Source organism: Salvelinus alpinus, chromosome 8, assembly GCF_045679555.1.
Source record: "Salvelinus alpinus chromosome 8, SLU_Salpinus.1, whole genome shotgun sequence".
Taxonomy (NCBI): Eukaryota; Metazoa; Chordata; class Actinopteri; order Salmoniformes; family Salmonidae; genus Salvelinus; species Salvelinus alpinus.
The window spans coordinates 260,476-285,012 of record NC_092093.1 but is presented as its reverse complement, the minus strand read 5'-3'; the positions used below and the strand labels follow the sequence as shown (position 1 = coordinate 285,012).

The 24,537-nt window shown below is 45.6% G+C and overlaps 2 protein-coding genes across 4 annotated transcripts in view; both read left to right on the top strand.

The window, feature by feature from the left end:
* Positions 1-22,368, top strand: part of LOC139582411 (kinesin-like protein KIF3C) — a 28,368-nt gene extending 6,000 nt beyond the window's left edge. The window contains exons 2-8 of one of the 2 annotated variants that reach the window (XM_071412371.1): positions 10,841-10,942; positions 16,110-16,232; positions 19,318-19,436; positions 20,076-20,198; positions 20,867-20,975; positions 21,094-21,239; positions 21,336-22,368. In XM_071412371.1, coding sequence (XP_071268472.1) covers positions 10,841-10,942; positions 16,110-16,232; positions 19,318-19,436; positions 20,076-20,198; positions 20,867-20,975; positions 21,094-21,239; positions 21,336-21,423 — 810 coding nt within the window. In that variant the 3' untranslated portion in view covers positions 21,424-22,368. The remainder of the gene's footprint in view (positions 1-10,840; positions 10,943-16,109; positions 16,233-19,317; positions 19,437-20,075; positions 20,199-20,866; positions 20,976-21,093; positions 21,240-21,335) is intronic. The other variant, XM_071412372.1, reaches the window with a different exon arrangement.
* mapre3b (microtubule-associated protein, RP/EB family, member 3b) overlaps positions 21,502-24,537 on the top strand; it is a 66,125-nt gene continuing 63,089 nt past the window's right edge. The window contains exon 1 of one of the 2 annotated variants that reach the window (XM_071412375.1): positions 21,502-22,954. The gene's annotated coding sequence lies outside the window, so the exon portion shown is untranslated. Of the gene's footprint in view, positions 22,962-24,537 lie in introns of both variants that reach the window. The other variant, XM_071412374.1, reaches the window with a different exon arrangement.

Sequence of the window (24,537 nt, the reverse complement as noted above, 5' to 3'; positions counted from 1 at the left end):
TGTGAATAAAGCCACCATTTCAGATTTTTAAAATGTTTTACAGGGAAGACACAATATGTAAATCTATTAGCTAACCACGTTAGCAAAGGACACGATTTTTTTACTCCCAACAGTTTTTTCCTGCGTCAGTAGCTATCACTAATTCGACTAAATAAAAATATATATAGCCACTAACCAAGAAACAACTTCATAAGATGACAGTCTGATAACATATTTATGGTATAGCATAGTTTTTTTTTGAAAAATGTGCATTTTTCAGGTATAAATCACAGTTCTACATTGCAGCTGCAATCTGAAATAGTGCCGACCCAGCCAGAACAATTACAGAGACCAACGTCATATAACTAATTACTCATCTTAAAACATTTCAGAAAAATACACAGCGTACAGATATTGAAAGCCCAACATCTGGTGAATCCAAACAATATTTCAGATTTATTAAATGTTTTATAACGAAAACAAAATGTAGCGCTAAATTAGCATAGCTATACCAGGCAGATTCGGCTGGGCGCCCACGGCCAGTTCACATGCACAACAGATATGATATAACATCGTAAATTGGGTCTTACTATGGCTGATCTTTCATCAGAATGTTGATCAAAGTGTCCTTTGTCAAGATGAGTCGTTGGTTGCGTTCAGAATGGTTCCTTTCCCACTCCATTTAGCACAGGTACTGGTCGAGTGGCACGGATTTCTCAAACGATAATAAAATCAGACAACGGAACACCGCAAAACTCCCGAAAAAATTCAAATAATCTGATTAAACTATATTGAAAAAACATACATTACGATGATCTGGTCACATGTATCAAACAAACTTCGAGACGGAGATAATAATGGCCGTACAACAGAAGACAATCGCAGCTCCAAGTCGCACGATATAGAGAACCGGAAGTTGTCGGTCACGCCAAAGAATTAGCTCTCATTTCACGTCAGTCCCAGATAAACAAGATATTTTTCCTCTGACGTCCTCTTGTCACCCAGAGGAAGGCCAATGAGGTGTGTTCCGGGTCATAGGGGGCACGACCATATATAGGCAGAGCGTTGAAGCTGGCATAACACATCTTGCTTTTTTCTTCTTGGTCATGGAAAGTGCTGTCAAATGACTTATGTATCACTCAGAGACAAAATTGAAACGGTTTTAGAAACTAGAGATTGTTTTCTTTCCAATGGTATTATTTATATGCATATAGTAAGAGCAATAATTGAATAAGAGGCAGTTTAATCTGTAGAGCAAATTATGCTAATGGGAAAATAGCACCCCCTGTATTCTCAAGAAGTTATTAACCCCCTAATCTTACTTCATTTGCACACACTGTATATAGACTTTTTCTACTGTATTATTGACTGTACGTTTGTTTTTTCCATGTGTAACTCAGTGTTGTTGTTTGTGTCGCACTGCTTTGCTTTATCTTGGCCAGTCATCTTGAACTTCTTCCATTTTCTAATAATTGCGCCAACAGTTGTTGCCTTCTCACCAAGCTGCTTGCCTATTGTCCTGTAGCCCATCCCAGCCTTGTGCAGGTCTACAATTTTATCCCTGATGTCCTTACACAGCTCTCTGGTCTTGGCCATTGTGGAGAGGTTGGAGTCTGTTTGATTGAGTGTGTGGACCTTTATACAGGTAACGAGTTCAAACAGGTGCAGTTAATACAGGTAATGAGTGGAGAACAGGAAGGCTTCTTAAAGAAAAACTAACAGGTCTGTGAGAGCCGGAATTCTTACTGGTTGGTAGGTGATCAAATACTTATGTCATGCAATAAAATGCAAATTAATTACTTAAAAATCATACAATGTGATTTTCTGGATTTTTGTTTTAGATTCCGTCTCTCACAGTTGAAGTGTACCTATGATAAACATTGCAGACCTCTACATGCTTTGTAAGTAGGAAAACCTGCAAAATCGGCAGTGTATCAAATACTTGTTCTCCCCACTGTATATAATTACTACACACTTTTTGTTCTGATCCTAACCCTAACTACTATACTGTTTGTTCTGAAGCCAGTTGGTCCAATCAACATCATCCATCTGCAGGCTGCATTTTCCCCCCTGTTCAGTAAACCAATGGGAGGCATGTAGCTAGGTGAGAGGGCAGATAGCGAGAGAGATGGAATACAGTAACGCGGACACACACACACACACACACACACACACACACACACACACACACACACACACACACACACACACACACACACACACACACACACACACACACACACACACACACACACACACACACACACACACACACACACTGTGTTGTGACTGAAGATATGTTACGGTTGTTTGTGTACATCTCAGCCTAGGCTGCCCTTCAGTCCCTTGACTTTTTGGCCGTGACGGAGACATGAATCACCCCAGAGAGCACTGCTTCTCCAGCTGCTCTGTCTTCATATGATCACCCCAGAGGACACTGCTTCTCCAGCTGCTCTGTCTTCATATGATCACCCCAGAGGACACTGCTTCTCCAGCTGCTCTGTCTTCATATGATCACCCCAGAGAGCACTGCTTCTCCAGCTGCTCTGTCTTCATATGATCACCCCAGAGAACACTGCTTCTCCAGCTGCTCTGTCTTCATATGATCACCCCAGAGAGCACTGCTTCTCCAGCTGCTCTGTCTTCATATGATCACCCCAGAGAGCACTGCTTCTCCAGCTGCTCTGTCTTCATATGATCACCCCAGAGGACACTGCTTCTCCAGCTGCTCTGTCTTCATATGATCACCCCAGAGAACACTGCTTCTCCAGCTGCTCTGTCTTCATATGATCACCCCAGAGAACACTGCTTCTCCAGTTGCTCTGTCTTCATATGATCACCCCAGAGATCACTGCTTCTCCAGCTGCTCTGTCTTCATATGATCACCCCAGATAACACTGCTTCTCCAGCTGCTCTGTCTTCATATGATCACCCCAGAGAACACTGCTTCTCCAGCTGCTCTGTCTTCATATGATCACCCCAGAGATCACTGCTTCTCCAGCTGCTCTGTCTTCATATGACCACCCCAGAGAGCACTGCTTCTCCAGCTGCTCTGTCTTCATATGATCACCCCAGAGAGCACTGCTTCTCCAGCTGCTCTGTCTTCATATGATCACCCCAGAGGACACTGCTTCTCCAGCTGCTCTGTCTTCATATGATCACCCCAGAGAGCACTGCTTCCTACCTCCTACGACGGTCCACAGTCCGGAACTTCCTGAGACGGTCGACAGTCCGGAACCTCCTGAGACGGTTCACTGTCCGGAACCTCCTGAGACGGTCTGTGGTCCAAAGCCTCCAGCGACGGTCTACGGTCCAAAGCCTCCAGCAACGGTCTGCGGTCCAGAGTCTCCAGCGATGGTCTGCGGTCCGGAGCCTCCTGCGAGGGTTCCCAGTCCGAAGCCTCCGGCGACGATCTACGGTCCGGAGTCCCCGGCGACAATCTATGGTCCGGAGTCCCCTGCGACGATCTACGGTCCGGAGTCCCCGGCGACGATCTACGGTCCGGTTCCTCTGGCGACGATTCACGGTCCGGAGCCTCCGGCGACGATTCACGGTCTGGTTCCTCCGGCGACGCTCCACGGCCTAGAGCCCCCGGCGACGATCCACGGTCCGGAGCATCCGGCAACGATTCACGGTCTGGTTCCTCCGGCGACGCTCCACGGCCTAGAGCCCCCGGCGACGATCCACGGTCCGGAGCATCCGGCGATGATTCACGGTCCGGTTCCTCTGATGACGTGTTCACGAGCGGAGTGGGTACTTCGCCCCGCACCGGAGCCGCCCCCGACGGTAGATGCCCACCCGGACCCTCCCCTATTGAGTCAGGTTTTGCGGCCGGAGTCAGCACCTTTGGGGGGGGGGGGTACTGTCACGCCCTGACCATAGAGAGCTTTTATTCTCTATGTTGGTTAGGTCGGGGTGTGATTTAAGGGTGGGTTATCTAGGTGAATTATATTTCTATGTTGGCCTAGTATGGTTCCCAATCAGAGGCAGCTGTTTATTGTTGTCTCTGATTGGGGATCATATTTAGGTAGCCATTTTCCCATTGTGCTTTGTGGGATCTTGTCTAGGTATAGTTGCCTGTGAGCACTACTCTAAACTTCACGTTTCATTTGTTAGTTTTATTGTTTTTGTTCATTAAGTTTCTCTTCTAAATAAAAGGATGGCAACATACCACGCTGCATCTTGGTCCACTCCTTATAACGATCGTGACAAAATTACTATAAATATAACTATTATATAAATATAAATATTACTAACCCTAACCCTAACTTTCATGAAATCACAAGTGCAATATATCAAAATAAAGCTTAACTTGTTGTTAATCCAGCCGTGTCAGATTTCAAAAAGGCTTTACGGCGAAAGCAAACCATGCGATTATCTGAGGACAGCGCCCAGCACACAAATGCATAACAAATCATTTTCAACCAGGGAGTTGCGACATGAAAGTCAGAAATAGCGTTATAATATATGCCTTACCTTTGAATATCTTCTTCTGTTGGCACTCCAAAAGGTACCAGTTACATTACAAATGGTTCATTTGTTCGATAAAGTCCTTCTTTATATCCATAAAAACTCAGTTTAGCTGGCGCGCTTCAGTCAGTAATCCACTCGGTTTCCCTCCTTCAAAATGCATACAAAATGAATCCCAAACGTTACCAATAAACTTATCCAAACAAGTCAATCAACATTTATAATCAAACCTCAGGTACCCTAATACGCAAATAAACCATAACATTTAAAACAGAGAATCGTTATTGTCTTTACTGGAGAAAAATACCAAAGAACGCGCTCTCATTCACGCGCTTGGAAACAAGCCAAAATGGGAGCCACCTAGAAAAACTACAATTTCTGGCTAAGTTTTCCAAAAACCAGCCTGAAACTCTTTCTAAACACTGTTGACATCTAGTGGAAGCCCTAGGAACTGCAACCTGGGAGGATTTCGCCTTATCATAAAAGTGCCAGCCATTGAAATTAGTGGTAGGATGAAATATTATTTTGGGGGGGATGGTTTGTCCTCGGGGTTTCGCCTGCCATTTCAGTTCTGTAAAACTCACAGACATTATTTTAACAGTTTTAGAATATTTAGAGTGTTTTCTATCCAAATCTACAAATTATATGCATATCCTAGCCTCTGGGCCTGAGTAGCAGGCAGTTTACTTTGGGCCCGCTTTTCATCCAGACGTCAAAATACCGCCCCCTATCCCAAAGAAGTTAAACAAACTTTTCCTGTGGTGCCCCAAATTCCTAATGAGTTAATTGTTACATGATTCATTTAATCAAGTAATAATTAAACGTAGTAGGTCATTTTTCAATGAATAGCAGTTGTCGTGTCTTGACTATCATTAATGTGTTTGACTGTTATTTTATAAAATAATTACATACCACGTTCAATTATTACGCGATTCAATTAATCATATAACATTAAGTAGTAACGGGAAAGTTATTTAACGAGTTACTATCTCCCGGCTAAACTCTAAAGATATAAATATCTCTTACATCAGTCAATTCATTAATTCTTATTTACCTTCAGTCTTCATTCTGAATGTCACAAAATTGTTGGATATCTGCACGAACCTGAACATAAATGATGAATCAGCGATATACAAATTGGCTTAATTATTTATTTACTAACTAACTAAATAAAAATGCAAATACTTTGCACATGAACAGCCGCTCATTCGAAATAATTGCAATGTACATAGTTATGTGTGTATGTCTTTGCTGTCTCTGTTGAAAACACTCGATCCATCTATGGGGAGTAATTCGCCAGAAAGTCTCTGGTTGTGTAAGCCTCTGGTTGTGTTAGAACGGATCCTCCAGAGGTCTACCCCGCATAGTTCAGCGGGTTCTGTCCATTAGAATAGAGGTATCTATGGTGGTGAGAGTAAATTGTTCTTTGTCTTCTCGTCTTCTGTCGAGTTTCCTAGATTAAAGTACTTAAACAGCTGCATACTGAATGTTCCTGTGTCGTCTTCTTCGATAGAGAGTTTCAGAGTTTCTAACCAGAGTTTCAGAGTTTATAACCATTCCGTACCTTTCAGCTCACGCTGTCGATCACGCTGGTCTAATGTGGAGCTAGAACCATTTTACACGCCGTAGCAACCTGGCAATATACTAGTCTAGAGATTTAAATTTAATCATATGTTCCACAACATTTAAATGTGAATCTGATAACTGGGACGTATACATTTGTAGAGGTACAGTTATTTAGTTATACCATCCTTAATGATATCACAAAACAACAACTGTTGGACATGGTTATTCTTTAAATACCTACGGACCATTCCCAATGTTTGTATTACAGAAATATTGTTTCATTATCCCGCCTTTTGGAATCTCCTTGTAACAAAATGTTTCTTTCCCCTCCATCCCGCAGAGCCCAAAGGTAGAGTTTCTACAAGGTATTTAATACCGTCATAAAACGGCCAACTTCACCCCTCTCCCCCTCCCCCTCTCCCTCTGCGAGAGAGAGAGCGCTGTAGAGTGGACTCACTGCAACCTGATCCTTTGTATCCTCACAGGAGAGTCATGACACAGTCATCACATTAATGATAGTCACGTGACGACAAATGTTTTAATAAAACATGTTTTAAAACTTGCCATCAAATTAGAGTTGAAATCATAAACCAACTCCCTGAATCATTGGTTTCAGCAGTATGATTGTAGCTACTCACCTACTTCTCCTCCCCTCCTCTTTCACCCCTGCTGTTTCCTGTGGGTGATTACTTCTCCTCTCCTCCCCTCCTCTTTCATCCCTGCTGTTTCCTGTGGGTGATTACTTCTCCTCTCCTCCCCTCCTCTTTCATCCCTGCTGTTTCCTGTGTGATCCCTGCTGTTTCCTGTGGGTGATTACTTCTCCTCTCCTCCCCTCCTCTTTCATCCCTGCTGTTTCCTGTGGGTGATTACTTCTCCTCCCCTCCTCTTTCATCCCTGCTGTTTCCTGTGGGTGATTACTTCTCCTCTCCTCCCCTCCTCTTTCATCCCTGCTGTTTCCTGTGGGTGATTACTTCTCCTCCCCTCCTCTTTCACCCCTGCTGTTTCCTGTGGGTGATTACTTCTCCTCCCCTCCTCTTTCACCCCTGCTGTTTCCTGTGGGTGATTACTTCTACTCTCCTCCCCTCCTCTTTCATCCCTGCTGTTTCCTGTGGGTGATTACTTCTCCTCTCCTCCCCTCCTCTTTCATCCCTGCTGTTTCCTGTGGGTGATTACTTCTCTCCACCTCCCCTCCTCTTTCATCCCTGCTGTTTCCTGTGGGTGATTACTTCTCCTCCCCTCCTCTTTCATCCCTGCTGTTTCCTGTGGGTGATTACTTCTCCTCTCCTCCCCTCCTCTTTCATCCCTGCTGTTTCCTGTGGGTGATTACTTCTCCTCTCCTCCTCTTTCATCCCTGCTATTTCCCGTGGGTGATTACTTCTCCTCCCCTCCTCTTTCATCCCTGCTGTTTCCTGTGGGTGATTACTTCTCCTCTCCTCCTCTTTCACCCCTGCTGTTTCCTGTGGGTGATTACTTCTCCTCTCCTCCTCTTTCATCCCTGCTGTTTCCTGTGGGCGAATACTTCTCCTCCCCTCCTCTTTCACCCCTGCTGTTTCCTGTGGGTGATTACTTCTCCTCCCCTCCTCTTTCACCCCTGCTGTTTCCTGTGGGTGATTACTTCTCCTCTCCTCCCCTCCTCTTTCATCCCTGCTGTTTCCTGTGGGTGATTACTACTCCTCCCCTCCTCTTTCATCCCTGCTGTTTCCTGTGGGTGATTACTTCTCCTCTCCTCCCCTCCTCTTTCATCCCTGCTGTTTCCTGTGGGTGATTACTTCTCCTCTCCTCCCCTCCTCTTTCAACCCTGCTATTTCCTGTGGGTGATTACTTCTCCTCCCCTCCTCTTTCATCCCTGCTGTTTCCTGTGGGTGATTACTTCTCCTCTCCTCCCCTCCTCTTTCACCCCTGCTGTTTCCTGTGGGTGATTACTTCTCCTCTCCTCCCCTCCTCTTTCATACCCTGCTGTTTCCTGTGGGTGATTACTTCTCCTTCCCCTCCTCTTTCACCCCTGCTGTTTCCTGTGGGTGATTACTTCTCCTCTCCTCCCCTCCTCTTTCACCCCTGCTGTTTCCTGTGGGTGATTACTTCTCCTCTCCTCCCCTCCTCTTTCAACCCTGCTGTTTCCTGTGGGTGATTACTACTCCCCCCCTCCTCTTTCATCCCTGCTGTTTCCTGTGGGTGATTACTTCTCCTCTCCTCCCCTCCTCTTTCACCCCTGCTGTTTCCTGTGGGTGATTACTTCTCCTCTCCTCCTCTTTCACCCCTGCTGTTTCCTGTGGGTGATTACTTCTCCTCTCCTCCCCTCCTCTTTCATCCCTGCTGTTTCCTGTGGGTGATTACTTCTCCTCCCCTCCTCTTTCATCCCTGCTGTTTCCTGTGGGTGATTACTTCTCCTCTCCTCCCCTCCTCTTTCACCCCTGCTGTTTCCTGTGGGTGATTACTTCTCCTCTCCTCCCCTCCTCTTTCAACCCTGCTGTTTCCTGTGGGTGATTACTTCTCCTCCCTTGCTCTTTCACCCCTGCTGTTTCCTGTGGGTGATTACTTCTCCTCTCCTCCCCTCCTCTTTCACCCCTGCTGTTTCCTGTGGGTGATTACTTCTCCTCTCCTCCCCTCCTCTTTCAACCCTGCTGTTTCCTGTGGGTGATTACTTCTCCTCCCCTGCTCTTTCACCCCTGCTGTTTCCTGTGGGTGATTACTTCTCCTCTCCTCCCCTCCTCTTTCACAATAGTATACTCATTAACCTGTCTGGATAGGTATGACACTTAACCCCTAACCCATATGTATAGCAATAACTGTTGACCCTTAACCTTTAACCTGTCAGGATATATAGAACCCTTAACCCTTAACCTGTCAGGATAGATAGAACCCTTAACCTGTCTGGATAGGTATACTCATTAACCTGTATGGATAGGTATGACCCTTGACCCCTAACCCATATGTATAGCAATAACTGTTGACCCTTAACCTTTAACCTGTCTGGATAGGTGTCGGCAGTGGTAGTGCCAGGGAAGTGTGAGGGAACGACACATGGCCTAGTGGACAGAAAAGATGGTGGATAGATTAAGATGTCCCACTCATGTTTGGGCTCCCGAGTGGCACAATGGTCTAAGGCACGGCATCTCAGTGCAAGAGGCGTCACATCAGTCCCTGGTTTGAATCCAGGCTGTATCACATCCGGCCGTGATTGGGAGTCCCATAGGGCGGCGCACAATTGGCCCAGTGTCGGCTGGGGTAGGCCATCATTGTAAATAAAAATGTGTTCTTTTAACTGACTTGCCTAGTTAAATAAAGGTTACATTTTTTTAAATGCAGTTTACCATATCATTTTTTTCTCACAGTTCTGGTCTGCTTAGTTCATTGACTTTATATGAACCAGAAAAAGGAGGGAGTGAGATGTCTCGAGAGAAGGAAGGAGAGAGGGATAGGCAGAAAGAGAAGAAGAGAGAGGGATAGGCAGAGAGAGAAGAAGAGAGAGGGTTAGGCAGAGAGAGAAGAAGAGAGGGAAATAGAGAGAGGGATAGGCAGAAAGAGGGATAGGCAGAGAGAGGGATAGGCAGAGAGAGGGAATGAGGGCGGGAGAGTAGGGGGTGAGTAGCAGAAAGAGAATAACTAATCTCCATCCCTTAGCATGCTGAACTGCAACACTGCAATATTGATGAGATAGGTGTGTGTTTTTCTGTCTGTATGTGCTGTGTTTTGACTGAGGGGTAGTGGAGAAAGCAGTCCCATGCATTATAGAACACAGACCCCTCGCTCTCTTTTTCTCTCTTTCTCTTTTCCTCGCTCTCTCCCTCTCTCTCTCCCTCTCTCTTTCTTTCCCTCTCTCTTTCCCTCCCTCCCTCTCTCTCTCCCTCTTTCCCTCCCTCTCTCTCTCCCTCTTTCCCTCCCTCTCTCTCTCTTTCCCTCCCTCTCTCTCCCCCCTCACTCTCTCTTTCTCTCCCTCCCTCTCTCTTTCCCTCTCTCTCTTCCCCCTCTCCCTCTCTCTCTTTCCCCCCCTTTCTTTTCCTCCCTCTCTCGTCCCCCTCTCTCTTTCCCTCTCTCTCTTTCTTTCCCTCTCCCTCTCTCTCTTTCCCTCCCTTTCTTTTCCTCCCTCTCTCCACCCCCTCTCTCTTTCCCTCTCTCTCTTTCCCTCTCCCTCCTCTCTCTTTCCCTCCCTCCCACTCTCTCTTTCCCTCTCTCTCTCTCACACTCACGCTCACTTTCCCTCCCTCTCTCTCTCTTTTCCTCCCCCCTCACTCTCTCTTTCCCTCCCCCCTCACTCTCTCTTTCTCTCCCCCCCTCTCTCTCTCCCTCACTTTCCCTCCCCCTCTCTCACTTTCCCTCCCTCTCCCTCACTTTCCCTCCCCCTCTCTCACTTTCCCTCCCCTCCCTCTCTCTCACTTTCCCTCTCTCTTTCCCCCCACTCTCTTTCCCTCCCTCTCTCTTTTCCCTCTAACTCTCTTTCTCTCTCTCTTTTTTTCCTCTCACTCTCAGGAATGAACTAAGGAAATTGGAGCACACACACACACACACACCATCAGCTTCCGACACACACACACACACACACACACACACACACACACACACACACACACACACACACACATATAAATTGCAAAACAAAACAAAGAGCGTTTCAGTAAAGACTGCCACGTTTTCCAGTACCATCCCCTCTCTCCATAACAACTGCTCTGTACAGTATCTCTGTGTGTGTGTGTGTGTGTGTGTGTGTGTGTGTGTGTGTGTGTGTGTGTGTGTGTGTGTGTGTGTGTGTGTGTGTGTGTGTGTGTGTGTGTGTGTGTGTGTCGGAAGCTGATGGTGTGTGTGTGTGTGTGTGTGTTGTGGTTGCTAGGCGATGGAGAGCAAGCTGCTGGTTGGAGGGAGGAACATCATGGATCACACCAACGAACAGCAGAAGACCCTGGAGATACGCAGACAGGAGATCGCTGAGCAGGTACACACACACACACACACACACACACACACACACACACACACACACACACACACACACACAAATAATTGCCTTAAAGTACAATTTGTGTTGTTTTTTTATTCTTCTGGTTTGTCAACCTTATCTTCTGTGTCTATTATTATGGATCCCCATTAGTTCCTGCTAAGGCAGCAGCTACTCTTCCTGGGGTTTATTATGGATCCCCATTAGTTCCTGTCAAGACAGCAGCTACTCTTCCTGGGGTTTATTATGGATCCCCATTAGTTCCTGTCAAGACAGCAGCTACTCTTCCTGGGGTTTATTATGGATCCTCATTAGTTCCTGCCAAGGCAGCAGCTACTCTTCCTGGGGTTTATTATGGATCCCCATTAGTTCCTGCCAAGGCAGCAGCTACTCTTCCTGGGGTTTATTATGGATCCCCATTAGTTCCTGCCAAGGCAGCAGCTACTCTTCCTGTTTTTTTTTTATGGATCCCCATTAGTTCCTGCCAAGGCATCAGCTACTCTTCCTGGGGTTTATTATGGATCCTCATTAGTTCCTGCCAAGACAGCAGCTACTCTACCTGGGGTTTATTATGGATCCCCATTAGTTCCTGCCAAGACAGCAGCTACTCTACCTGGGGTTTATTATGGATCCCCATTAGTTCCTGCCAAGACAGCAGCTACTCTACCTGGGGTTTATTATGGATCCCCATTAGTTCCTGCCAAGGCAGCAGCTACTCTACCTGGGGTTTATTATGGATCCTCATTAGTTCCTGCCAAGGCAGCAGCTACTCTTCCTGGGGTTTATTATGGATCCCCATTAGTTCCTGCCAAGACAGCAGCTACTCTACCTGGGGTTTATTATGGATCCCCATTAGTTCCTGCCAAGGCAGCAGCTACTCTTCCTGGGGTTTATTATGGATCCCCATTAGTTCCTGCCAAGGCAGCAGCTACTCTTCCTGTGGTTTATTATGTATCCCCATTAGTTCCTGTCAAGGCAGCAGCTACTCTTCCTGGGGTTTATTATGGATCCCCATTAGTTCCTGCCAAGGCAGCAGCTACTCTTCCTGGGGTTTATTATGGATCCCCATTAGTTCCTGCCAAGACAGCAGCTACTCTTCCTGGGGTTTATTATGGATCCTCATTAGTTCCTGTCAAGACAGCAGCTACTCTTCCTGGGGTTTATTATGGATCCTCATTAGTTCCTGTCAAGACAGCAGCTACTCTTCCTGGGGTTTATTATGGATCCCCATTAGTTCCTGTCAAGACAGCAGCTACTCTTCCTGGGGTTTATTATGGATCCTCATTAGTTCCTGTCAAGACAGCAGCTACTCTTCCTGGGGTTTATTATGGATCCTCATTAGTTCCTGCCAAGGCAGCAGCTACTCTTCCTGGGGTTTATTATGGATCCCCATTAGTTCCTGTCAAGACAGCAGCTACTCTTCCTGGGGTTTATTATGGATCCTCATTAGTTCCTGTCAAGACAGCAGCTACTCTTCCTGGGGTTTATTATGGATCCTCATTAGTTCCTGCCAAGGCAGCGGCTACTCTTCCTGGGGTTTATTATGGATCCCCATTAGTTCCTGTCAAGGCAGCAGCTACTCTTCCTGAGGTTTATTATGGATCCTCATTAGTTCCTGCCAAGACAGCAGCTACTCTTCCTGGGGTTTATTATGGATCCCCATTAGTTCCTGCCAAGGCAGTAGCTACTCTTCCTGGGTTTATTATGGATCCCCATTAGTTCCTGCCAAGGCAGCAGCTACTCTTCCTGAGGTTTATTATGGATCCTCATTAGTTCCTGTCAAGACAGCAGCTACTCTTCCTGGGGTTTATTATGGATCCCCATTAGTTCCTGCCAAGGCAGCAGCTACTCTTCCTGGGTTTATTATGGATCCCCATTAGTTCCTGCCAAGGCAGCAGCTACTCTTCCTGAGGTTTATTATGGATCCCCATTAGTTCCTGTCAAGGCAGCAGCTACTCTTCCTGAGGTTTATTATGGATCCTCATTAGTTCCTGCCAAGACAGCAGCTACTCTTCCTGGGGTTTATTATGGATCCCCATTAGTTCCTGCCAAGGCAGCAGCTACTCTTCCTGGGTTTATTATGGAGCCCCATTAGTTCCTGCCAAGGCAGCAGCTACTCTTCCTGGGTTTATTATGGATCCCCATTAGTTCCTGCCAAGGCAGCAGCTACTCTTCCTGGGTTTATTATGGATCCCCATTAGTTCCTGCCAAGGCAGCAGCTACTCTTCCTGGGGTTTATTATGGATCCTCATTAGTTCCTGTCAAGACAGCAGCTACTCTTCCTGGGGTTTATTATGGATCCTCATTAGTTCCTGCCAAGGCAGCGGCTACTCTTCCTAGTTTTTTTTATGGATCCCCATTAGTTCCTGCCAAGGCAGCAGCTACTCTACCTGGGGTTTATTATGGATCCCCATTAGTTCCTGCCAAGGCAGCAGCTACTCTACCTGGGGTTTATTATGGATCCCCATTATTTCCTGCCAAGACAGCAGCTACTCTTCCTGGGGTTTATTATGGATCCTCATTAGTTCCTGCCAAGGCAGCGGCTACTCTTCCTGGGTTTTTTTATGGATCCCCATTAGTTCCTGCCAAGGCAGCAGCTACTCTACCTGGGGTTTATTATGGATCCCCATTATTTCCTGCCAAGACAGCGGCTACTCTTCCTGGGGTTTATTATGGATCCTCATTAGTTCCTGTCAAGGCAGCAGCTACTCTACCTGGGGTTTATTATGGATCCCCATTAGTTCCTGCCAAGGCAGCAGCTACTCCTCCTGGGGATTATTATGGATCCCCATTAGTTCCTGCCAAGACAGCAGCTACTCTTCCTGGGGTTTATTATGGATCCCCATTAGTTCCTGCCAAGGCAGCAGCTACTCTTCCTGGGGTTTATTATGGATCCCCATTAGTTCCTGCCAAGGCAGCAGCTACTCTTCCTGAGGTTTATTATGGATCCTCAGTAGTTCCTGCCAAGACAGCAGCTACTCTTCCTGGGGTTTATTATGGATCCCCATTAGTTCCTGCCAAGGCAGCAGCTACTCTTCCTGGGTTTATTATGGATCCCCATTAGTTCCTGCCAAGGCAGCAGCTACTCTTCCTGGGGTATATTATGGATCCTCATTAGTTCTTGTCAAGACAGCAGCTACTCTTCCTGGGGTTTATTATGGATCCTCATTAGTTCCTGTCAAGACAGCAGCTACTCTTCCTGGGGTTTATTATGGATCCTCATTAGTTCCTGCCAAGGCAGCGGCTACTCTTCCTGGGTTTTTTTATGGATCCCCATTAGTTCCTACCAAGGCAGCAGCTACTCTACCTGGGGTTTATTATGGATCCCCATTAGTTCCTGCCAAGGCAGCAGCTACTCTACCTGGGGTTTATTATGGATCCCCATTATTTCCTGCCAAGACAGCAGCTACTCTTCCTGGGGTTTATTATGGATCCCCATTAGTTCCTGCCAAGGCAGCAGCTACTCTTCCTGGGGTTTATTATGGATCTCCATTAGTTCCTGCCAAGACAGCAGCTACTCTTCCTGGGGTTTATTAAGGATCCTCATTAGTTCCTGACAAGGCAGCAGGTACTCTTCCTGGGGTTTATTATGGATCCCCATTAGTTCCTGACAAGGCAGCAGCTACTCTTCTTGGGGTCCAACAACATTAAGGCAGTTATATACAATAAAAATCATTACATGACATTACATTAAATAACACTTTTCACAACATGTGTACGCTGTCTGTGCCTGTGTTGAGGTGTCACTGAGGTTTCATCCAGAAGCGGCACTCCTTGTGGCCGGGGATTTTAATGCAGGCAAACTTAAATACGTCTTACCTCATTTCTACCAGCATGTCACGTGCAACCAGAGGAAATAAACTCTCACCTTTACTCCACACAGAGACGCATACAAAGCGCTCCCTCCATTTGGCAAATCTGACTATAATTCAAAAACTAAAGCAGGAAGTACCAGTGACTCACTCAATACAGAAGTGGTCAGATGAAGCGGATGCTAAGCTACAGGACTGTTTTGCTAGCACAGACTGGAATATGTTCCGGGATTCATTCAGGAGTATACGACCTCAGCCAGCAGCTTCATCACTAAGTGCATCGACGACGTTGTCCCCACAGTGACCGTACGTACATTTCCCAAACAGAAGCCATGGATTACAGGCAACATCCGCACCGAGCTAATGGCTAGAGCTGCCACTTTCAAGGAGCGGGACACTAATCCGGACGCTTGTAAAAAATCCCGCTATGCCCTCAGACGAACCATCAAACAGGCAAAGTGTCAATACAGGACTAAGATTGAATCCTACTACACCGGTTCTGACACTTGTCGGATGTGGCAGGGCTTGCAAACTATTACGGACTACAAAGGGAAACCCAGCTGCGAGCTGCCCAGTGATACGAGCCTTCCAGATGGGCTAAATGCCTTCGCTTCGAGGCAAGCAACACTGAAGCATGCATGAGTGCACCAGCTGTTCCGGACGACTGTGTGATCACGCTCTCCGTAGCCGATGTGAGCAAGACCTTTAAACAGGTCAACAGTCACAAGGCCGTGGGGCCAGATAGATTACCAGGACGTGCACTCAGAGCATGCACAGACCAACTGGCAAATGTCTTCACTGACATTTTCAACCTCTCCATGACAGAGTCTGTAATATCTACATGTGTCACCCAGGATTTAGTGCTGGTACCACTGCTGTGTTGAGGTGTCACGCAGGGTTCGGTACCAATGCAGTTCTCTTCACAGACATGTTATTACATATTATGTTTATGGTCTACAGTTCTAGAGAGAGTGACATCTAAATAAAGTTGTGTTTGTATTGTAGTGTTAATAAAGTTGTTTTTGTATTGTAGTGTTAATAAAGTTGTGTTTGTATTGTAGTGTTAATAAAGTTGTGTTTGTATTGTAGCATCGTAGAGAGAGGGAAATGTTAATAAAGTTGTGTTTGTATTGTAGAGTCGTAGAGAGAGGGATATGTTAATAAAGTTGTGTTTGTGTTGTAGAGTCGTAGAGAGAGGGAAATGTTAATAAAGTTGTGTTTGTATTGTAGAGTCGTAGAGAGAGGGAGATGTTAATAAAGTTGTGTTTGTATTGTAGAGTCGTAGAGAGAGGGAGATGCTAATAAAGTTGTGTTTGTGTTGTAGTGTTAATAAAGTTGTGTTTGTATTGTAGAGTCGTAGAGAGAGGGAGATTCAGCAGCAGGTGATGGTTCAGGATGAAGAGACTCTAGAACTCAAAGAAACATTCTCCTCCCTGCAACAGGAAGTGGAGGCCAAGACCAAGAAACTAAAAAAGGTAAAACACCACACTTAAAGCACGGTATTGTTTCTCATTAACTGTTGTTGAAGTGTCTCAATAAAAGCAAAGAAAAGTGATATACACACATATCACACGCACACACCACTAATCAAATCAAAATCAAATCAGATGTTATTGGTCACGTGATTAGCAGGTGTTATTGGTCATGTGATTAGCAGGTGTTATTGGTCACGTGATTAGCAGGTGTTATTGGTCACGTGATTAGCAGGTGTTATTGGTCATGTGATTAGCAGGTGTTATTGGTCACGTGATTAGCAGGTGTTATTGGTCACGTGATTAGCAGGTGTTATTGGTCATGTGATTAGCAGGTGTTATTGGTCACGTGATTAGCAGGTGTTATTGGTCACGTGATTAGCAGGTGTTATTGAGGGTGTAGCGAAGTGCTTCTAGCTCCGACAATAATAGCTAACAAATTACACAACATATACCCAACACACGCAAATCTAAGTAGGAATGAATTAAGAATACATACAGTTGAAGTCGGAAGTTTACATACATTTATGTTGGAGTCATTAAAACTTGTTTTTCAACCACTCCATAAATTTCTTGTGAACTATAGTTTTCGCAAGTCGGTTAGGACATCTACTTTGTGCATGACACAAGTAATTTTTCCAACAATTGTTTAAAGACAGATTATTTCACTTGTAATTCACTGTATCACAATTCCAGTGGGTCAGAAGTTTACATACACTAAGTTGACTGTGCCTTTAAACAGCTTGGAAAATTCCAGAAAATGATGTCAAGGCTTTAGTAGCTTCTGATAGGCTTATTGACATCATTTTAGTCAATTGGAGGTGTACCTGTGGATGTATTTCAAGGCCTACCTTCAAACTCAGTGCCTCTTTGCTTGACATCATGGGAAAATCAAAAGAAATCAGCCAAGACCTCAGAAAAAAAATATGGTAGAAACACGATGGGACCACGCAGCTGTCATACCGCTCAGAAAGGAGACGCGTTCTGTCTCCTAGAGATGAACGTACTTTGGTGAGAAAAGTGCAAATCAATCCAAGAACAACAGCAAAGGACCTTGTGAAGATGCTGGAAGAAACGGGTACAAAAGTATCTATATCCACAGTAAAACAAGTCCTATATCGACATAACCTGAAAGGCCGCTCAGAAAGGAAGAAGCCACTGTTCCAAAACCGCCATAAAAAAGCCAGACTATGGTTTGCAACTACACATGGGGACAAAGATCGTACTTTTTGGAGAAATGTCCTCTGGTCTGATGAAACAAATATAGCCAACTGTTTGGCCATAATGACCATCGTTATGTTTGGAGGGAAAAGGGGGAGGCTTGCAAACTGAAGAAAACCATCCCAACCGTGAAGCACGGGGGTGGCAGCATCATGTTGTGGGGGTGCTTTTCTGTAGGAGGGACTGGTGCACTTCACAAAATAGATGGCATCATGAGGCAGGAAAATGATGTGGATATATTGAAGCAGCATCTCAAGACATCAGTCAGGAACTTAAAGCTTGGTAGCAAATGGGTCTTCCAAATGAACAATGACCCAAAGCATACTTCCAAAGTCATGGCAAAATGGCTTAAGGACAACAAAGTCAAGGTATTGGAGTGGCCATCACAAAGCCCTGACCTCAATCCTATAGAACATTTGTGGGCAGAACTGAAAAAGCGTGTGTGAGCAAGGAGGCCTACAAACCTGACTCAGTTACACCAGCTCTGTCAGGAGGAATGGGCCAAAATTCACCCAACTTGTTGTGGGAAGCTTGTGGAAGGCTACCCGAAACGTTTGACTCAAGTTTAAACAATTTAAAGGCAATGCTACCAAATACTAATAGAGTGTATGTGAACTTCTGACGCACTGGGAATGTGATGAAAGAAATACAAGCTGAAATAAATCATTCTCTCTACTATTATTCTGACATTTCACATTCTTAAAATAAAGTGGTGATCCTAACTGACCTAAGACAGGCAATTGTTACTAGGATTAAATGTCAGGAATTGTTAAACTGAGTTTAAATGTATTTGGCTGAGGTGTATGTAAACTTCCGACTTCAACTGTACATATAGACGAGCGATGTCAGAGCGGAACGGACTAAGATACAGTAGAATAGTATAAAATACAGCATATACATATGAGATGAGCAATGCAAGAGTATGTTAACATTATTAAGTGACTAAGATACTGTAGAATAGCCAAGTAAAGCCCCGCCGGCCAAACCCTCCCCTAATCCGGTGCCGCCCTATGGGACTCCCGGTCACGACCGGTTGTGACACAGCCTTGGATCGAACCCCAGGCCGTAGTGACTCCGCAACCATGCGATGCAGTGCCTTAGACCGCTGCACCACACGGGAGTTGAATTCATTGGCTGATCATACCTAATGACAATGACGGATTCATATGATCCTTCCTTAACCCATAGAAAGTCCCACCCAGTTGACTACTTCAAAATGGTGAAAGTCCTCAATGGTGCTGCCCATGCTAAAACTGGCTTTTGGCCGCTAAAGGACTCTATCCATCTCTGTGGGATAACATCAGTTAGCTGTTAGCATGCTGGCTAAAGGTAATCACATCCCAGATATGACATCATACATCCTGACTGCGGGTCACATGACTACTGAATTTGAGATTAACATTCATCCATGAACCCTTACGCAAACCTGGCCCGTGTTCCGACACCGCACGATGACCTACGCCCTCTCTACTGGACCAATGAGAGGGTGGGAGACTGCTGGGGGAATGGACAGAGTTCTACTGTGTTGTAGCTCTATGCTAAGCTGCAGTGTGTCTGTTCTACTGTGTTGTAGCTGTATGCTAAGCTGCAGTGTGTCTGTTATACTGTGTTGTAGCTGTATGCTAAGCTGCAGTATGTCTGTTCTACGGTGTTGTAGCTCTATGCTAAGCTGCAGTGTGTCTGTTCTACGGTGTTGTAGCTCTATGCTAAGTTGCAGTGTGTCTGTTCTACGGTGTTGTAGCTCTATGCTAAGCTGCAGTGTGTCTGTTCTACGGTGTTGTAGCTCTATGCTAAGCTGCAGTGTGTCTGTTCTACGGTGTTGTAGCTCTATGCTAAGCTGCAGTGTGTCTGTTCTACGGTGTTGTAGCTCTATGCTAAGCTGCAGTGTGTGAAGGCTGAGATCCAGGACGTTAATGATGAGCACGTCAGGAGTCGACAGGAGCTGGAGCAGACGCAGAACGAACTCACCAGGGAACTCAAGTTCAAGTAAGTCACACACACACACACACACACACACACACACACACACACACACACACACACACACACACACACACACACACACACACACACACACACACACACACACACACACACACACACACAGTCTTGTACAGCTAACCTTGTGGGGACATACAATTCAGTCCCATTCAAAATCCAATTTTCCCTAACCCCTAACCCTAAACCTAACCCTAATCCTAACCCGTACTCTTACCCTAACCCTAACCCAAAAACCTAAACTTTATCCTAACCCTAGCTCCTAACCCTAACCCTACAACTAACCCTAGCTCCTAACCTTAATATTTAACTTAATTCTAACCCTAACACTAATTCTAACCTTAACCCTAAACCCCCTAGAAATAGCATTTGACCTTGTGGGGACTAACAAAATGTCCCCAGTTGGTCAATTTTTACTTTGTTTACTATGTGTGCAAGAGTGTGCATGTGTGCATGTGTGTATGTGTGTATATTAATGTGTGTGTGTGTGTATGTGTTTATATTAATGTGTGTGTGCGTGTATGTATTAATGCATATTAATGTGTGTGTGTGTATATTAATGTGTGTGTGTATGTGTGTATATTAATGTGTGTGTGCGTGTGTATATTAATGTGTGTGTGTGTGTAGGTATCTGATCATAGAGAACTTCATTCCTCCGGAGGAGAAGAATAAGATCATGAACAGACTGACCTTTGACCCTGAGGAGGACCAGTGGAAGTTCACACCCCTCGTCCCTGCAGAGAGGTCAGGGTGGGTGTGTGCTACTGTGTTTGTCTGTGGCTGTATCTGTATCTGTATCTGTGTCTGTGTATCTGAGTCTCTCTATGTATCTGTGTCTCTCTGTGTATCTGTGTCTCTCTGTCTCTCTGTGTCTTTGTGTGTCTGTATCTGTGTCTCTCTGTGTCTCTCTGTATCTGTGTCTCACGCTTAAAAAGCCTTGGAGATTAGATATTTGGCTGTCAGTCTAGTACACAGTCTGTACTGTCTCAGCCATGTACACAGTCTGTACTGTCTCGGCCATGTACACAGTCTGTACTGTCTCGGCCATGTACACAGTCTGTACACAGTCAAAGCAGCTAGCAAGGTACTGCTCTGTTTCAGCTGGTATGGTCAGTCTAGCTGTATGGAGAAGGTACTGCTCTGTTTCAGCTGGTCTGGTCAGTCTAGCTGTATGGTGAAGGTACTGCTCTGTTTCAGCTGGTCTGGTCAGTCTAGCTGTATGGAGAAGGTACTGCTCTGTTTCAGCTGGTCTGGTCAGTCTAGCTGTATGGAGAAGGAGGTGCTTTCTGTATCTGTGTCCTTGTATTTGTGACCTCTGAAATGTTTGACTCTTTCTTGACTTTAATGTGATATGTGGATTTAAATAAAGTATTTCAAATTCTTTTCTCTCTGTCGCTCTGTCTCTCTCCCTCTCTCAGTCGGTTCAGCCGGATGAAGAAGAGGCCGGCTTCTGCAGTCGGATACAAACGACCAATCAGCCAGTACGCACGGGTCTCCTTAGCGATGGGAGCCCACTCCAGATACCGGGTAAGTGTGTGTGAGATAGGGAGAGTGAAAATGCTCTGTAGTTATGTAATCCAATTCTTTAAAAAAAGCTGTGTGTGTGTGTGTGTGTGTGTGTGTGTGTGTGTGTGTGTGTGTGTAGGCTGAGAACATCATGTTCCTGGAGCTGGACATGACTCATCCCACCACTGTCTCTTTGGACCACCGGCCATCGGAGGTGGGGCCTAATTATAGCCCCTACCCGACAGGCAAGGAGCGAGCTGCACGTGTCCGCATGTCACGATCCTGGTGAGACATCTCCTCCAGATCACGTGTCTCTTAACCTGTCCTTGTGTGATGTCATATCCTGTCCCTGTGTGATGTAATATCTTCTTCCTGTTCCAGGTGTCAGACTCCGCGAGCCATCACTTCCTCCACCTCCACCGCTTCCCTGGCAACCCATTCTACAGCCACGCCCACTGCCACCCAGTGAAGAGCAGCCTACCTCACTACCTATCCCTCTTTCCCTCTACCTTCCATATCTCTCTCTCTCCCATATCTCTCTCTCTCCTTCTCCATATCTCTCCCTTCCATATCTCTCCCTTCCATATCTCTCTCTCCCTCCCATATCTCTCTCTCTCCTTCTCCATATCTCTCCCTTCCATATCTCTCCCTTCCATATCTCTCCCTTCCATATCTCTCTCTCCTTCTCCATCTCTCTCTCTCCTTCTCCATATCTCTCCCTCCCGTATCTCTCCCTCTCTCTCTCTCCTTCTCCATATCTCTCCCTCCCGTATCTCTCCCTCTCCATATCTCTCCCTTCCGTATCTCTCGCTCCTTCTCCATATCTCTCCCTCTATATCTCTCTCTCCTTCTCCATATCTCTCCCTTCCATATCTCTCTCTCCCTTCCATATATCTTTCTCCCGTCCATATCTCTCCCTCCATATCTCTCTCTCCTTCTCCATATCTCTCGCTTCCATATCTCTCTCTCCCTTCCATATCTCTTTCTCCCGTCCATATCTCTCCCTCCATATCTCTCTCTCCTTCTCCAATCTCTCCCTTCCATATCTCTCTCTCCCTTCCATATCTCTTTCTCCCGTCCATATCTCTCCCTCTCTCTTCCTACTTCTACACCTCTCCTTCCCTACAGACTATGAACACTGAACTAAAGAAACGAGACATAATGGCCTGTCTACCTACAGACTATGAACACTGAACTAAAGAAACGAGATGTTATGGCCTGTCTACCTACAGGCTATGAACACTGAACTAAAGAAACGAGATGTTATGGCCTGTCTACCTACAGGCTATGAACACTGAACTAAAGAAACGAGACATAATGGCCTGTCCTACCTACAGACTATGAACACTGAACTAAAGAAACGAGATGTTATGGCCTGTCTACCTACAGACTATGAACACTGAACTAAAGAAACGAGACATAATGGCCTGTCTACCTACAGACTATGAACACTGAACTAAAGAAACGAGACATAATGGCCTGTCTACCTACAGACTATGAACACTGAACTAAAGAAACGAGATGTTATGGCCTGTCTACCTACAGACTATGAACACTGAACTAAAGAAACGAGACATAATGGCCTGTCTACCTACAGACTATGAACACTGAACTAAAGAAACGAGATGTTATGGCCTGTCTACCTACAGACTATGAACACTGAACTAAAGAAACGAGATGTTATGGCCTGTCTACCTACAGACTATGAACACTGAACTAAAGAAACAAGATGTTATGGCCTGTCTACCTACAGACTATGAACACTGAACTAAAGATACGAGCCGATCGATGGTAATAGTAGTTTCTCCTCTGATTTCAATAATCAAGGATCAGGTTCGTGTTCTGAACTCTCAAGGAATCGCTGCCGCATACCGGATCAAAGTGAGATGGAGGAACTCCTGAAACTTTTGTTGGCTCAGAGAAATGCTGATGCCTACTTCAAACATCATTGTTCCGCGAGCGTCTCATTGGAATGGATGTTGCTGAGGTCCACAACATGGGTCAGTGGTGAGTTATTGGTGTGGAACTAATGTGTTCTGAGCATCTTTTCAGCTAAGTTGACTAAAACTGAGAGATCGGGTGAGAGGGGGATGGAGGTATGGCAATGTGGGGAGAGAGGGAGAAGTGGGGTGGATGTGGTTGCAGCTATGTGGGGTGAGGGCATGCCATGTGTTTTTATTGGCATATGTGTATGTCAGTGGAGGCTCCTCAGAGGAGGGGGAGGACCATCCTCCTCAGTGAATTTCATATATATATATAAAAATATATAGAAGTATTCCAGTTGCTTCAACAGCAACTTCTTGGGTAGTACCATGGTGTAGCCGGAGGACAGCTAGCTTCCATCCTCCTCTGGGTACATTGACTACAATACAAAACCTAGGAGGCTCATGGTTCTCACCCCCTTCCATAGACTTACACAGTAATTATGACAACTTGCAGAGGACGTCTTCCAACCTATCAAGAGCTCTTGCAGCTTGAACTGACATGTTGGATGGCTCGAGTTTGAAGTGGAGGGAGTACAGGGCTTAGCATGTCTCTCAAGGAGGCTAAAAATAGATTTTGGCTTGGAAAAGTTTAACATTTTCAGAAGGAGTCAGGTAATTGGTTAAGGGAGGAGGATTGGAGAGAAAGAGAGAGGAGGTTGAAAACACTGAGGCAGAGGATGGGTTTGAGTCTAGTAATAACAAGGGAGAGAGTATGTCGAGGAAGATTGGTGTCAAGTTCAAACAGAGTGATGGCAGTTTGAGTTCTGGAGGTGAAATGGAAGGGGTAGAAGGTGTTGTGAGGAGCTCTGCAACGCAGATCCGGTGGGGAGCGTGGTGAAACAGAGGTGACAGTCTGTTCTTTTGAGCTTTGTTTCATAGTCTTTACCTGACAAAGTCATGTAAGGATATATGAGTTATGCTGTTACATTTTTTTTGTGCCAAATACACTGTAGTGTTATAGGTGTCACGTTTATGGGCATGTAGCAGCAGTATGTAGGAGGGTCATTAGTAAGATGGCGCCGGAGAAGAAGGCAGACGTTTTACGTGCATACCGATTTAAAAAGAATATATATATATATATATATTTGCGTCGTTTGTAACTTATTTTGTACGTAATGTTGCCGATACCGTCTCTTATGACCGAAAATAACTTCTGGACATCAGGACTGCGATTACTCACCACGGACTGGCAGAGTCCTTTTTTTCCTTTAATGAGTCAGACGAGGCCGACGCAAACGATACACTGCTTTCTCAGGAACAGGCCCAGATCCCTGTGATTTGCGTGAAGAGGAGGCGGTGAAAAAGGGGCCGGAGGGCGGGCTGCCTTCTGAGAATTCGTAGACGATTGAATAAACCTCTACTTCCTTCCATTCTGCAACGTGCAATCTGTGGACAATAAAATAGATGACCTACGCGGAAGATTAAACTACCAACGGGACATTCAAAACTGTAATATCTTATGCTTCACGGTGACGTGGCTGAACGACGACATTATCAACATACAGCTGGCTGGCTATACTCTGCACCGGCAGGATAGAACAGCGGCGTCTGGTAAGACAAGGGATGGCGGACTATCTATTTTTGTAAATAACAGCTGG